Genomic DNA, 15,969 nt, shown 5'->3' with positions numbered 1-15,969 from the left:
ATGGACCGGAATGATCCATGGGACTTGCAGGGGGTGAAGTTGAAGTTAGGAAAAAGGTAGATGATGATGTTGATGTTGTCGACTGGAACACACTTGTTGACTTGGGTAGGTCGGATCGCTCCCAGATGAGCGGAATCCCATCGGCGTAAACGGTTAGTGGAGTCGAGAGTGTACTCGTGATGATAATACCAGAGGCCGCCAGTGTGACTTTTTCCTTTGCGGGGAGGACACCGCTGCATTGATGACCATTAGCGTAGTAGCCCATACTCCTAGTCAGGTAAGCGTACATCCTAGGCCAAGTTCTGGGTCGCTCACGAAGGACAGCAAATCGCTCCACTGCTGCTACTTGTTATGTCGATCCCATTCCATGATCCGGATAATTGGCCCGCTGTGGCCCATCCACTGGGACAGTATAGCCCTGGAGAATCTGTTTGACAATCCATAAGTTCATCAGTGCATCTCTTGGAAGATCAAGTCCACGTACACCAGTATGTCCCCCAATATGTAGGAGAAATGAGTAGTGAGGTTGGCATTGTGCCAGTTGGGTAACATGTTTGGCCTGGTCCATCAAACCAGTGCCCATAATACATAGTTGTTTGTGGTATCCCATTCACCTCGTAGACAGCTGTTGATAAAGTCTGGAGACAAGGAGTTGGGAGAGCAAAAGCCGTGGTTAGTGGCCCTCGGTTGAAGTAGTTTGTTATGTTGGCCGATGTAGTCATTTCGAAATTTTCAGTCTACGAGGCCTAATAGTGACAAAGAAACAGGATCAATCAAGAGATTTAAGCATTACTCCCAAAGTTTTGCACGCGGGGATCCGACAAAATGGCATACCTAGCGGACAAGCGGTGGATGGGCGCTTAGCACATGGCATGATTGAATGGCACGGCGGTTATGTATCTGGTCCAGGATCATTCGAAGCTGTGAGTGATAACCAATTAGAGGTATCGGCCTATTAGGGCCATGAATATAAATTTTCCTGGTTGCCTAGCTTGAGCTTCATGAAGGACGCTCTTGTCCAAGATATATTTGCCTACTCCGTATGGGACGAGTTTGACAACGCACGCAGGTTGAAATATAACAGACAACATATGTATGCGAGCTGCGCCAACAACCTTAATTTGGAGACAATTGCCTTACTGAAATACTTGCAACTGTCCTGTAGATTTAAGTTAGGATAATCCCATGTATGCGTGGGAAGTGGGAATGGTCCCGAACTATCCTGCAGCATTCACAGACCTCCGTCTAGGCTCAAAAATGTTAAACATGGCATTACAGTTCAGCTTCGCGCCTCCCTTACCTTGCATATCACAATAGATTGCCTAATTCAAGCCAAGGAACCGTATCAGTTTATCCTTAACAGTTGAATATACGCACAATGTCTCAACCAGGAAGGGTATTCTGAATACAGCATGTCTCCGGAATAGTCGACGAAAACAAGCATTTTTTTGTGAAAATTATCGGTGCAGAATAAGTCCAAAGTATCTAAACGATGAGTAACTTCAGCTGCATGTGTCGGCGCTCAGCGCTTAGAAGTGATTGGCGAACTTGCATTAACGTAATGAGCGGCACAAACTTTTGATACACTACCACCTCATCCCCTGATTAGTTAACAGATTGCTTCATGTAACTATCACCGACTCATTATTATGCCTTAAAATCTACAGATCCAGCTGCTGAATCAGAGGACTAAATACAGCTCGCAATTCAAGTATTTAAAAATGGCCAATTTAAGAGCATCCGCGCAGCAGCCGCAGTGTATGATGTACCATATTGTACGCTCACTTACTGAATCAAAGGTCGAAAAGCACGCCTGAACATTCCAGCAAATGGCCAGAAGCTTACAGTTTTGGAAGAAGCTCCTCTTAAGAAGTGGATTCTTGACATGGATGAGCGTGGTCTCCCTCCAACCCAGGATATGGTACGGATGATGGCAATTCTATGAGTATGATATCACTTCTTGGTGAAAAATATACTCAACACTGGCCTCTCCAACAACATGCACTTTGCATAACATAGCTTGCTCAGAGTTCCAGAGGTGCAGCGGATCGACAACGTTCTTTGGATTTCCAGTGCTAGCATACCGGGTCTAAACTATTCCGTGCTATTGATGACTGTCACAACGATCCTGCCGGAAACGAACGCGCAGAGGCTCAGTATGTGTGATACGATTCTCAAAGGCCGGAGAGGAATGATGTGCGCAGCTTCAAGTGAAATCCCCGTCTCTGCATCAGCCACTTATCAACAACTGCAAGCAGGTTGACGCGGCCTATGATAAGACGACGTCCATCCCGTTTTTTGTACTTGAGGTATTGCAACTATATCCAGCATTTACAGAGTAAGGTATGATCGTTGGTTACGGTTACCACCTACATAACCTAGACAGGAAATAGTAGATCGTATTGTATAGAAGCACAATCGCATTTCCCGCAGATGGGCGGATGTCATTGACTACGAATTGCCTGTTTGAAAACGGGGGTTTGTAACCATCCTCGGGATGTGCAAATTTTATCATTTTCTCAAGTCTAACACTAATCTGACATGCGAATCGCGAATTCATGACGGACAGCTCGCCCAGAGGGAGTCAATTCAGGTAAAGGCAATGCGCAAAAAAAGTCTATCATCAAATCGAAGTCAGCAAGGATACGATGAAATCGTTTGATGACTCAAAAGATGGAAATAGCATCATTGTCAGAAGTCCATTAAGATCATCGAAGCAGACCACAAGGATCCGCTTCTGACATAAGAGGTACCAGAAAATAAAGTAAAAAAGGTGTTGTATCATCACATAGATAAATCAAGAGTAACAATGAAATTGCAAGTTCAGAACATACCTTTTGCAAACTTAGCTGAGAGCGACTGTGAAATCGTCAGTCAGTCATATGTAAGCTCTAAAGCTAGCAACCGTTCAATTGATCAACATGAAGATCAGAACGTCGAGCATTGTCGACAAAAGATAATTATAAGGAGGGAGAGAGAAGTTTCGCGGACGTTGTAACTGCAGAAAAAGTAAGAAAAGCTAAGCGAACTCCACCAGCACGTGACCCACACTCCACCACCCGCCCGTCGTTTATCCCATTCATCTTCACATCGGCTTCAATTTTTACGATTTCATCCATCGCCAGTCCAACTCCGTCGACACACCCGACCAGTACACCCCCGACAATAATTCAAGATGGGGTAAGTTATCGCTCTTTGCGATTCAATGCAACTCGAGACGCATCACCATAGTCGCTATTCCGAACACTCGAACTAACGAACTCGCTACAGTCGTATGCACAGCAAGGGAAAGGGTATTAGCGCCTCTGCTATTCCCTACAGCCGTTCTGCTCCTGCCTGGTTGAAGACCACCCCCGACCAGGTCGTCGACCAGATCTGCAAGCTCGCCAGAAAGGGTGCTACCCCTTCTCAGATTGGTGTTGTCCTCCGTGACAGCCACGGCGTTGCCCAGGTCAAGGTTGTCACTGGTATGTTTATTCAATATTCGTCCTGTCTGTTTCTACCGTTCGCTAACATTGCATTTTGCAACAGGTAACAAGATCCTGCGTATCTTGAAGTCCAATGGTACGATAATACCGTCCGTCATAACTTCAATCGCACCAGTATAGACGAGGATATCAAGGCTAGGGGATCATGGACAAGGATGTACGGCGGTTGCTCTGAGAATGAGATGCAAGAGCGTAGAAACACCTCTGCATGAAATCGCTGTCGCCCGTCTTAGTTCCCCGCCTCGATTCCGAACTCTATAATTGGAAGTGAGAAAATCTTTTCGCAGAAATGCAAAAGTTTTCTCTATGCCTCTGCTTGGTCAATCCACAGGCTGACAGAGAGATTTTCGTAAAAACAGGCCTCGCTCCCGAACTCCCCGAGGACCTTTACTTCCTGATCAAGAAGGTAGCGTTGCATCTTTCTCTTGCCCCTATATTCCAAGTCTTACTGATTGTTGTAGGCCGTCGCCGTCCGCAAGCACCTTGAGCGCAACCGCAAGGACAAGGACAGCAAGTTCCGCCTCATTCTCATCGAGTCTCGTATCCACCGTCTGTCCCGCTACTACAAGTCCGTCGGTGTCCTGCCCCCCACCTGGCGTTACGAGTCCGCCACTGCCAGCACCCTTGTCGCTTAAGCGGCTCGCCATCTCTCTGGTCTTGGTGTGTGGTTGTTGGTTCTGTGACATTTCGTTGTCGATGAGGAATTTCGCTTTGGCAACCTGAAATGGTTGCGGGGTGATAGACTAGGACTCTCCTAGTGTTAATGCATGAACGATCCTAGATACCTCTTGTCGCGAATAGTCAAAAAATCAAAACAAAATTTAACTATACCTATGATTTCCCAATTGTAGCTTCAAGTAGTTCGCTCTGTAAGTAATAAGACTGCCTGCGGGTATAAATAACTGTACATCGCAATTCTTCTATGCACTATCCCAAGTACATGCGAAATCAACTCGATCGTCTAACCTCCTTCGCAACCGCGTTGCAAAGCTCAACTCTCACACCCGCTCCAGTAAGCACATGAATCCACAACCTCTGGGTATCACTCAAGCGATCATTTTCCGACTTGACCTCCACAAACATGACTTCTTTCTTCTCCACACTCCAAAGAAAGAGATCAGGTATCCCCCCGCCGCGCTGCTGATACTCCTGGGCCATGACCTTGCAAATAGTGGCGAGGGCTTCGCCTCGAAAACACTGCACGATCTCAACCAAGTCGTCCAGCTCAAAGGCCCAGTCGATGCCGATGGCGCAGGTCTGCTTCGCTGATTCACGCTCATGGATATCACGAATAATCCTCTCAGCAGCGCCGTTCGTTATTTCTACCAGACGGTGATTGATCTCTGATGCGCGGGAGGGGTAGAATGCATCGGTGTGGAGGTCTAGCGGACAGGTTTGAAAGGGTGTTTGGAAGACATTAGGGACATAGGCAAATAGGATGTCGTAGAAAAGGTAGCCGAACTAGGATTTATACGTTAGCTGTGAGATCATGCGAGGTGGAATGAAGCATACCAAGGTTCTGACGATCCCTCCTTCTGCATGGTACCCCTTCCAGCCGTGATCCCTATACCAGCTCAAACACATGCTTTCGACTCTGCATTCGCCTCCGCCTTCTCTCTCGTCAATCCAGATGGTCGGGCGTCCTCGCCTGGTCGAGGATTCCTCGCTTTTCCCTGAAGCGCGAGCAGGAGAGTCCTCCCGTTCGATTCGTATACCTTCAATCGTCCGTACTTCTGGTTTGGCCAACATGACATGGCCAAAGTCGTGTTGCTCGCGCTTGACTACTTTCAAAGCCCTTTCCAGCTTTGTGATCCGCTTTTGAAGGTCATAGTGATATATGAGATGGCAGTCAGGGTCTTCCAGCCCTTCTTCGCATGTCCGTAGGGCAATTCGTTTCCAGTGTTTCTTCTGGAGGTCCTCGCTCCGTCCATCAAAAGGTGTAAGAGCCCACATATAGTGTTCCTCCAACAGTGCTTTTCGTTGATACCATGCGCCGCGTCGGGCAGCGTGGAACAAGCGCTGGCCTAGCAATTCACACAGGATTTCATGTTCCCGTTTGTGTTCTTTGAAGCGCCCGAAGGGATGAAGGCCTTTATGAATGATCCTTGTATAGACCCACGCTGGAGAAAAGCGACGTAAGTAGGCGCCTTCACCCACTTCGTAGATAGTGTCTTCCTTGCGCTGTTCCTGTTCGAGAAGATTTTTCCATCGGAGATAGACTTCTGTACAAATGCGTTTCACATGCTCCAGTCTTTCCTGAGTAGGAGTGCCGTTGAACTCAAGAAGATTGTCTATTTGATGCTGTTTCCGAAGTGCTGATTCGAATTCAAGCAGAATCTCCCTAGATGGAAAGATCGAGCTAGATCGAGATACAATATACTCGGGGAAATTTCTGCGGGAGATCTTCGCAAGAATTATAGTGGTGAGGGATTTCTCCGTCCATTCCGTGGACCTGTAAAAGACCAGATGGACTCTCTCGAAGAGAGCATAAGGCCCCGGCGCGAGTCTGACGCAGTCGCCGGTATACTCAAGGATTTTCTGAATATAATGGTCATTGCGATTGACAGCAGGGGGTGAGTCGTGCTCTTTATCGTTCCAGTTAAGACCTGTTTGCCTCTGGCTGGACGCACGAAAGGCTTCGAGCAGCTCCTTCTTACTCTTGCCTTGAACCTTTGCATCCTTGGCGAGGACTTTGAGTTCTTCAAGAAGTAGTAGAGAGGATGCTTCCTCCAGAGTCGTTATCTCATCAGTGTCATCGGCGAACCTGAAATGAGTGAGGCCCGCACCACTGCCGGAACTCGTGTCTTCAGAGTTATCATCTGAAGATACTAGAGGGCCAGGCAGCTTACGGCTAGACCGCAGATCAGCAACCGCCTGGGACATATCACTAATGTCGGAGTAACAACCCAAGCGATTGATGCGATGCCAAGCCGAGGTCTTGCGAAGGAAGAGCCGCACATATCTGATGATGAACGATCAGCTTGTCTCCGATGACACGAATCTCATGGCTCCACTCACAAGTATTGGGACTCATACGATAGCTCCTTCCATTGTTTAAAAACCTCTAATTCCGCCTCATTGAAAAGATGGGCTTCTTCGTCCAGCACAGTTTCCAGTGCCAGATTGAACGCATCCACATAGATTGAGCTCTTTCCCTTCCGCCATTTGCCGTCTTGAAGCCTCTGGCGCAGATCAGGCTCATCATCCTGTTCTACCGCATGCGAAATCTCATACTCTTCGATAGCTTGTTTATCTGTAGGAATATCTGGTAGCGAAGACTCTAGTTCTGTCTGACAGTTTGGGACCGGGTTCTCGTCCTCGACCGCGATATCGCCAACTTGAGCCGAGGGTAGGGAATCCCATGTATCTAATGGACTATCAGAGCTATCGAGTTCATTTTCCTTGATGCTGGATCCCTCCTTCCGAAGTGTGACTGTTGTGGGACTCTCTTGACCCTCTTTAGGGGTAGTCTTCCTGCGCTTCACGGGAGGGCGCGATGTGTCCCAGTAGTCCAGAAGGGACATGCTGCCACAAGAGCTTTGACGTGATCATTCGAAACGGAATTTCAGAGAGACTCTCTGTAAACAGCATTAGTATCAATTTGATGGCCAACGACGCGCTGACACGACTGTTCCATCCCCATCGCTAGGCGCCCAAACGAGTCACGAAAAGACGCGAAGTCACCTGAGTTTAATTGGATTTTGTACCTGTTTGATCTGTTTGCAGTCTGACCACTTGGCAGGCAGCAGTAAGATAAGCAGCACTGATGAAGGCGCAATTGTACGCATCTAAAGTAAGCGCATGAATTATGACATCTATCCTCGCACTTTGTATATATATCATCCTTTGACATAATAGTAGCCATGGCGGACGTTCCTGTGAGAAATACTCTCCCCTCATGACCATCCCCACAGTGGAGAGAGCTTGAAGAAGCTCCGCCCGCAAGCTCCGCCCTTGGAGATCTTTCGTTTCAATTGCGGCATCACTTTTAACTTTTAGTCTACTCTTGCTTTGTTTCTCTTTTTCCAGTATCCGTCATACGTTGAGATCGCTACTGCACCATCTAACTCCTAGTCTTTAGTCACCCGACTCAGCCGCCCCAATCAAGAAAGAATTACCCTCTACGTCCTCTGCGCCTCTGAACAATTCACTCCAACACAGTGATCCGACCTCCGGACCCAGCGCATTACATCTACTCAACATGGGCAACGGAGCAACACCCAGCAGCAACACCGGCGCAGCAAACACCCCGCGAGCGGAGTCGAATACCCCCGCGGCGCAGGTCCGTCCAGGCGGCGCGCCCGCACGGGTATACATGAACGAAAAGATAGTGCCGTACTTGCTTGAGGGGATGAAATCCGTCGTCAAAGAACAGTGAGTGGCTTCATATTGCTTCATAATGCGCTTGCCCCGTAATGGCTCAGCGCAGGGCGTTACGCGGGAAGTGCATCGTTCACGCGACTAGTACTAATATGCCTTTGCGACAGACCCTCAGATCCCCTACGCGTGCTAGGCGAGTTTCTGATTCAGAAGAGCAATGAAGTCGAGGGCGGAGCGGTCTCCACGAAGAAATCGCCTGAGTAGGCTGGGGATTCGGACGATGGCGCTAGCGAGCGCTGTGAAATCCATTGAGGAGCGGTTACCTCATGTCTACTGTGCCTCGTGGAGCGAATTTCAGAAAGCAATCTGCATGCTCACGTCTGCATGAGGAAGAGCATCACACCGATCCTTGATTCAGAGCAGCTGCGATCTGATGAGAAGGGACATGGACTCTCGTCAAACCCTGTCTGTGCCAGAGATTATCACTGTGCTGACATTGAATGCTCGACTGTGGCTATTCGGTATCACGGGAGAATATCCCACTACAGGCAAGTTTTTCAATCTATGTTGCAAGCTAGATTCAACGAGGATTGTACGACTTTTGCCTGCATATTCTGGATATAGCAAGAGACTCAATCTCAATTCCGATATTGCCTCTCTAGAGGCGGCGACTTGAAATATCCCCTTCCATAGTCACAGTAGTAATTTTGTAACTCTCGCGTGGATGCGGCCTGGGGGTGATTGCAATATATAGGTCATTCAGCATCAACATTGAAACCACATGCTCCCTAACAGAGGGAAGAGATTAGCAGGGCTGGTGAACAAGATCAATCGGATAATTTAGGTTATACAATATCGGCTTGATGACAGTCTACGGAATACTGTAATAGAAGTTGGTTCTAACACAGCGCCTGAGATCGGAAAGTCTGAGGTCTCCAACAAGACTTCCTCATATGGGGACTACCCCACAGATGCACAAGAAGAATGTGTAACAAGCAGATTGTTCATATTGGAAGAAAACTACTAGACACCACGGATTTGTGATAATAATAACAATAACCCTGATTGTTAGTGTCTCCGTAGAGCCAGATGAAAGAACCGTCACCAGAAGGCTAGCAGAAGGTTGGAGTAGAATGAGAAAGGAGGGCTCTGCCCAAAAACATCGATCAAGGCCAGTGGTTGAATAGAAGCAATTACTGTATCTGACGTTAGTATTCTTTTTCGTAATGTTTGTCCTTACCTCTCCGGCTATCGTCATCAACCAGTGCCATCGACATGGGGTCAGCCAGCCACTGAGGATGCAGCAGCAGGCCTGTAGACAGTGAAAAAACCCAGGGTATTACTTTGGACTAAGTTGATCCGGTCCGGCGCCACGGGAGATGCCACTGGCAGAAGGCTGTCCTCGGGTTGGCGATACTACAGGCACAAATAACAGCGGCTGTGGCAGAGTTGGTGAGGAAAAGCAGGATCCCGTTCAGTCAGTTTGGTTCAAACAAGGCGTAAGAACAGAGTCCTTGTGTGGGTGAATGGGCCGAAGCCATTTTGTTTATGTGTTTCAGGCCGAATACAATCGAGTCGTTACGTAGAGAAAGCTGTATAAGACGCAATAAGGCGAAAAGCTGACTAGCGAGACAACGACCAAGTTTTCCGGAAGAGTTGCAAATGTAGCAGTGCTGACCCATGAGATAATCCGAAGAATTACAACGTTATTGTGAAAATTTGTTTCTCTTTCCCTGCCGCCATATTTCCCGGGTGTATCGAAGCGATGAACAAATGAAAAATATCAGCCCGTGACCGAAGAGAGTCGACACAGTTCTGTCCTGGCCTTTCTTTCTTGCTTTGTTTTGTTTTTGAAGTGGTTGAGAGGTTGGTCGCAAAACTGGTGGCCTTCCGATCGGAAAGACATGTGCATGTGAAGACGACTTTTCCTTCGAAGACAAGAAAACAAACTATTCACGCCCTAGGGTCGGCCGTGGAATCGAGACCCAATTGTAGGGGAACTCTCGAAATAGAAGCGTTTCAAGGAAATTGGGAGAGCAATGGCACGTCACAAGAGGAAGGGGCAGGAGGATAGGAAGATGGGGAAAGGCCAGCGAAAAGAGGAAAAGACTAACACGGGGAATAATTACGTTGCATGAACTCGATTCGAGTGTTGGCTTCCCATGTCGTCAATTCACCTACCGGCCACTGTATCTGTCTTCACCACCACGGGGTTCATAAGAGCGGCCAGCGTAGGGTTCGCGGGCAGGAGGGGCGTCGCCGTAGCTGGGAGGGTTAGCATCACGATCATAATAGCCACGACGATCGTCACGGCGAGGCTCGCGACTGTACCGCTCTTCACGGCCACCACCGCTACCGGAGGCGTAGCGATCAATGCCACCACGGTAGCTGTAGTCGTCGCGGTATTCACGACGAGGATAGTCGCGGTATTCGCGGCCGCCTTCGCGACCACCACCATAGTCACGACGATCACTGTAGGAGTCATAACGACCATAACGGTAGTCGTCACCACCACCGCCGCCGCCGCCGCCGCGACGCCAGCCGCCACCGTGAGGTCCGCGTCTGTCATCATAACGGTCACCACGGCCGCCGCGGCCACCAGGTCCACGGAAGTCTGCAGAAGGGACAAGTTAGCAGTTGATTTGCATCCTTGAGACTCAAAGGGTATGAGGACTTACCACGCTTGGGAGGCCCAAAGTATTTGCCAGGAGTAGGAGTTCTGGGGCGGCTACGACGAGCCTTCTCAATGCTGAGAGTACGGCCCTCGATAACCTCACCCTGCAGGCCCTCCTTGGCAGCATCAGCCTGCTCGGCAGTGACCATCTTGACGAAACCGAAGCCACGAGATTCCTTAGTGTGAGGGTCCACCATGATCGAGCAGTTCTCGACATCGCCGTACTTCTCGAACAGACGGGAGATATCGGACTCGGTCAGACGAGGGTGGATACCGGTGACGAAAAGGTTCGAGCCGGGGTTGATGGCACCTTCTTCATCATCGTCGGGCTTGCGGGAATCGACGGGAGCACTGAACAAGAGATGTCAGCGTGCTGGTTCAAGTGATACAAAGGACTGATAATCTAAGAAAGGGCGAAATTACCGGTCATCGGCACGTCCATTGGGCGAACGGCTGCGAGCACGATCGCCCCGAGGCTCATCGCGAGGAGAAGCGCTGCGGTCGCGAGCGAAGCGAGGCTCGTCTGAAGTTGAGAGAAGCAAAACAAATTAGTACTGCGACCGCTGTATTGACGACTATGATAGTTGTCGATCGGGATGTCCTTAGGCAAACACATACCGTCGTAGCGACCGTTCTCGTTATCGTATTCAGCAGACATTATGTCGATTTTGGAATAGAGGAGGAAACGAAGAAAGTAGATAGGTGATAAGGGAGGTAAAAAAGATGAACAAGGCTCGTTACTCGAAAGAGCGCGCGAGATGCACGTCCTGCAACAAGGCTGTGGTTGAATGAAGGGGAAAAAAGGAAAGCAGAAAAATCCAATCAGCAACAGTCGCGGATTAGATTAGTCTGCGTTAGGAATGCTGAAAACGCGAAGTTATCAGATTCCCGTCAGTAGAAGGAGAAGTAGAAAAAGGAGGAATGAAAGAGATGGGAGATGGAAGGAGGATGGGTGGTGATGATGATGGTTGGAAAGGAAGGGGGAGAGACGGAGCAGGAAAAAGCGAGGCGAACAATTCCAGACCGGGCGCGGTTTCTCCTGTGGATGGCGCCAAGCCTCAGCACGCCTGGTGTTTGTCTGCAGCAACGAATGTCCCTGTCAACAAGGAGTATCTACGGAGTACTGTTGGCAGTTCAGTAAAAGCTGCGACAGTTTCTACTGTCTACAGATGATGGAAATAGATTTTTTTGCAGTAAACTCAGGGTCAATTCATCCGTAATCAATTAATTCCCGTTCTTAGCAAAGACCACAATGCGCGAAACAATGCTTCATCCACACGGTTATAACACTCATAACACGCCTTTGCTCCCATCTCTAAGGTTAAGGTTCGAAATAAAACACGCAAGGGGAATAGAAAAGGATTCAAAACAGAATCGCGGAGAAGAAAGGAAGTTTGCTAAAATCATGCTCGCAAGTACGTCGAAGAATCACTTGAATCCACGCCATCGCCTCCGAGTCCGATGGACTTTCACAGCCGTCTCGCTGGTTGGACCGTCTGACGCAGCAGCGGCTGTATCGGTGGGCGCCGAGTCCCCCTCCATCTCATCGTCTACCAAGTCTTTCAATTCGTCCTCATCCAACTCGCTAAGCTCCTCACTCATCCCCCGCATGACATCGCGACCGGTCCAGCGTTCTTCGTGGATAGTCGTTCCGACGGGATCGAATGGTTGCATGTACCATAGAATACCACCCTGTGACAAGGGATGCTGCGGATCACCCTGAAAGCTTGGTGGAGGCGTGAGGAGCCCTTTCTGGGATTCAGCCGGCTGTGCGAGTAGTGGCGGGCTATTAACTTCCTCCTTGCTTGGCTCGGCTTCCTGCTGTGCTTCAGCACTGGTGGGAAGTGTTGCCGATGCTGCAGGAGTTATCTGATTTTCCGGCTCCGTCACAGCCGCCGGAGCAGTAAATTCAGCAGAATCAGTCATGGGAGTATCCTGTGCTTGAGCATCTGGGATAGACCGCTCATTCCCAGCGTCAGGCATGGGAGTATCCTCGGTCTTCTCAGGTAGGGCTGAGGAGGATGATTCCTCTTGAGGCTCGACTTTGGCAGAGAACTCTGCTTTACCACCCACTTTCTCTTGCATACCATCCGAAACTTCACCAGAAACCTGATTATCGATATGCGCTTCGCCTTCAGCCGGCTCTGCAGATCCTTCTTCCACCGATCCTCTTCGGGAGAGGACGCTGTTCTCAAACATGAGATCCAGCTCTTTCAGTTCCTTTTCGAAGGGCTTGCGGTTGAGCTCGCTTTCTTTCTTGATCGCATCCTCGAGAGCGGGCTGGATGGCCTTAATGATGCGCTTAGCCAATTTCCTCTTCTCACGCTGTTCAAGAGGGAGTTCAGGTGCGCGCCCGCTGATCTGCATTTGTAACTCAGCGGTGTCCCCGGCAGGTTGAACCCCTATTTCCGACGTGAATATGGAAGCTAGGTCGGCCGAGAAGGCTGCAACCGATGTGTAGTACCGCTGCTGAAGTTTCGTGCGTAGAGAAAGCAGACCTTGTTTGAAAACACCTTTTCCGTCAAGCCTAAGATGCCATTAGCGAGGAAATTGTAACCCTTCGATGACCAGAAAGAGAATACTCACCCTTGAGCTTTGTCATAGATAGGCCAGAGCAGAGGGAAAATAGGGAAGTATACGGTATCCACAATGGACCTTAAAAGTTCCGCATCCTTCAACTTTTCCCGCTCGCGTTTCTTTACTTCATCGCACAGCATCCTGAGCCGATCCAGGTCGTAAGACAATCTTTCACCGAATTCGATGCGTCTCTGCAGTCGCTTGCCACCACTGACTCCCATCGCGACATAATCTCTTCGTGTCATCTCCATTGACGAGAAAGTCTCTAATGACAACTGAAGTCGTTTCAAAAGAGCTGCACCTCGCCTGGCTTCGCGTTTGAGTGTCCAGTACTTGCAGGCATCTTCGGCATACTGTTTCCTCTGCCGAACACCAAAGCGTTGAAGGGACGCCACTACAGAATTAAGGACAACCTGAGGAATAACCGGAGCACCAGACGGGAGCTTCCATATCGTCTTCGGTGTACCAATGCGTTTCCTTTTATTACCACCAACAGTAAGCGTGATGCGCGGGATATGTGTCCTTTGTCCATCGAGTTCGCCGGGGTCGGCTCCCAAAGGATGGGATGGCTCCAGCGACAGAGCAGCCGCCTGACTGTCACCCCATTGCCTGCCTTGCATTGTGTTGCGGTAATATTCTATAGCATCCGCCGTAGCAGCGTCGGTGCCATGCTCCAAGCGCCAATCATCAGGGACATGCTTATCACAAAACGCCTTGAGAAGATGAGAGTCCATGATTGCAGGAGCCCCATGGCCGGATTTCATCTTGAGGTAAAGCTGAGCCCGCCGTGCACAGGTAGGATGAAAGGCAACAAAGCAGTTTTTGTTGCTGCACTGAATTGAAGCTCCCATTCGCTGCTTGCAGATGTAGCAAGTTAGCTTCCAACGGCTTCGGGGAACTTTCTCAACATCAGTCACCGGCTCCATGAGGGAGGGATTGCCAAGGGAGACCTCTGGGATCCATATGGCACAGAGTAGATGAGACCACTTAGAGCTCGTAGTCTGCTTGAAAGCACCCTCCGTGTTCGGACAGAAGATACAGTTGACGGATCCCCGTCCGATCAGCTGGCACTTCCGACACAACCATTGCCCCTCGGGGATGAAGGGAACACCGTAACACTCCTGATGTACCGCGAGATCACAGCCATCGCAGAAGACAATAGCGTTGGAGTTTTCGCAGTCGCCATCGTCACAGATAGCGCATTTACTGTCTTGTTCCTCGCCCGGGGCAGTCGTTTCTCCATTCACGGCTGCTGCGGAGCTTGACCGGGGGCGTTGTGTCTGTGGAGGTTTCGGGTTCGGCTTCGGTATACGCTTTTCCAAAGTATGCCACTCTTTCTCGATTTTCGTCATGGTAATCTCAAAGACAGCCGGTTTGATAGGCTCCAACTGCTCTTCCCTTCGCTTCGCATTGTAGTCTTCCAGCCATTTTTCGTCTTGCTCATCCATGTCATATTCAACTCTGCCAACCGAAGCATTGACTTCCCCCTCGCTAGTGGGCGGGTTGATAATATCCAGATCGTCTTCTTGCGCTCCCTCAGTCATACGAATCATCTGCCGCTCATGACGGACGAAAAGATCGCTTTCTTGGTAGCCCACACTCGCCATCGTCCGGTCCACGTAGTTCCGCTGGCCAACCCCTGGCTGGTCATAGAAGACAAAAGGATCCCGCAACCGGAACGAAGGTTTTGGGAGAGTGAGCCTCTCACGGGGGTTTGGACCCGGTGGCGGTATAGCTTTCGGCTGAGGTGTGATACCGAGGGCATTCAGGATAGCCTCAGGACGACGGGGAGGACGACCTGGTTTGCGCTTGATAGGTGAAGGAGACGCGCCACTGGTATGGAGTTTGATAAGCTCCGCTAACGGATCCTTGCTCCCATTAATATCGATACCGTTCAACTGCAGGATCTCCGTAATGGGGGTCGACGGAGCCGGACGATCTACTTCCTCCGCGTTGAAAACTGCAATTTTGGCATCGATATCCAAGTCCGGGTGGAACTCCTCCCAACCGCGCTCCTCGCGCGGCTTGTACCCGTCTCCCTGCTGTAGGGCCAAAGCGGCGGCTGTCGACGAGCCATACCGACCACGACTCTGCGACTTCTCCCTTCTCAGACGAGCGGACGGGGGAGTTGTCGGAGCAGGGGGCGGCGGCGGCGGTGGAGGGAGGAGGACTGGTTGTGGTTCAGGTTCAGGTTCGGCTATGGGTTCAGGTTCAGGCTCAGGCTCAGGCTCAGGCTCCGGCTCGGATTCAGGTTGAGGTTCGGGCGCAGGTTCGGGTGCAGGGCGACTTCGTGAGGACGAGGTTCGTCTGATGGGGGTTCGTTTGATCTTGGGAGGTTCGTCCACGTCAATTTCGACATATCTTCCTCCACCTCCAGGTCCTCCGGGAATGTATCTTCGTTTCTTGAGAGGGGGGCCTTCGCTGGCTTCAGGGTTTGGCCCCTTGAGGGTAACTTTCGGGCCCTTTCGCGAGGCCCTGCCGGCCGACAAGCGATATTTCGATGAAGAATATGGCGCCATACTAAAGAAAGTCCATGAAATAGCAGAGACTAATTGTAGGTAGCTTAATTAAGCGTCCCTGAATGGCGGTCCGTTGAGTTCACCGCTGAGCCTCAAATTTCAAACGTAAAGGTTCCGGGTCGTGCTGTGCTTTGCAGAGAAACCAAATCAAGTAACATAGAAGCGCAACTCATGACTTGGAGTATGCATGGAATGAATAGCAACGGCAGTAAAAAGAAGGCTCCACGGCCATGACGGGCGACGGCGAGGGGCGACGCGACGGCAACTGGACGTCCGCAATCCACTACTGTCAATGTCTTGGCGCTAACCACCGTGGGCCAGCCAGAGCGGAGACTCCACCCCGGATCAGGATATTCCCAAGCAACGCGGAGCTTATCCATCATTCTCACTT

General features: G+C 50.1%; 5 protein-coding genes across 5 annotated transcripts, besides 5 other annotated features; 2 read left to right on the top strand and 3 right to left on the bottom strand.

The window, feature by feature from the left end:
- The first annotated feature begins 1,681 nt into the window (after positions 1–1,681).
- Positions 1,682–2,224: a mobile genetic element.
- Positions 2,225–3,175: 951 nt separating this feature from the next.
- Positions 3,176–4,123, top strand: NFIA_026490 (40S ribosomal protein uS15; the record flags this gene model as incomplete). Its single annotated transcript, XM_001261471.1, has 5 exons — positions 3,176–3,180; positions 3,271–3,467; positions 3,532–3,564; positions 3,848–3,894; positions 3,950–4,123. The coding sequence occupies 5 exons, from the start codon at positions 3,176–3,178 to the stop codon at positions 4,121–4,123; spliced, it is 456 nt and encodes a 151-aa protein (XP_001261472.1).
- A 313-nt stretch (positions 4,124–4,436) lies between these two features.
- Positions 4,437–7,012, bottom strand: NFIA_026480 (fanconi-associated nuclease 1; the record flags this gene model as incomplete). Its single annotated transcript, XM_001261470.1, has 3 exons — positions 4,437–4,949; positions 5,001–6,450; positions 6,507–7,012. 3 exons carry the CDS (start codon positions 7,010–7,012, stop codon positions 4,437–4,439), a joined length of 2,469 nt encoding a protein of 822 aa, XP_001261471.1.
- Positions 7,013–7,689: 677 nt separating this feature from the next.
- On the top strand, positions 7,690–8,072 carry NFIA_026470 (DPY30/SDC1 family protein; the record flags this gene model as incomplete). The annotated part of the gene is made up of 2 exons (XM_001261469.1): positions 7,690–7,862; positions 7,976–8,072. 2 exons carry the CDS (start codon positions 7,690–7,692, stop codon positions 8,070–8,072), a joined length of 270 nt encoding a protein of 89 aa, XP_001261470.1.
- A 1,913-nt stretch (positions 8,073–9,985) lies between these two features.
- Positions 9,986–11,140, bottom strand: NFIA_026460 (RNA recognition motif domain-containing protein; the record flags this gene model as incomplete). The annotated part of the gene is made up of 4 exons (XM_001261468.1): positions 9,986–10,422; positions 10,487–10,833; positions 10,906–11,005; positions 11,101–11,140. The coding sequence occupies 4 exons, from the start codon at positions 11,138–11,140 to the stop codon at positions 9,986–9,988; spliced, it is 924 nt and encodes a 307-aa protein (XP_001261469.1).
- Positions 10,312–10,358: a microsatellite.
- A 770-nt stretch (positions 11,141–11,910) lies between the features above and the next one.
- Positions 11,911–15,578, bottom strand: NFIA_026450 (putative PHD finger domain protein; the record flags this gene model as incomplete). Its single annotated transcript, XM_001261467.1, has 2 exons — positions 11,911–13,009; positions 13,069–15,578. The coding sequence occupies 2 exons, from the start codon at positions 15,576–15,578 to the stop codon at positions 11,911–11,913; spliced, it is 3,609 nt and encodes a 1,202-aa protein (XP_001261468.1).
- Positions 15,238–15,336: a microsatellite.
- Positions 15,266–15,302: a microsatellite.
- Positions 15,266–15,311: a microsatellite.
- Positions 15,579–15,969: the final 391 nt, after the last annotated feature.

This window comes from Aspergillus fischeri, genomic scaffold (genome assembly GCF_000149645.3).
Source record: "Aspergillus fischeri NRRL 181 1099437636263 genomic scaffold, whole genome shotgun sequence".
In the NCBI taxonomy this organism is placed as follows: Eukaryota; Fungi; Ascomycota; class Eurotiomycetes; order Eurotiales; family Aspergillaceae; genus Aspergillus; species Aspergillus fischeri.
This window is presented reverse-complemented; position numbering and strand designations above follow the sequence as displayed.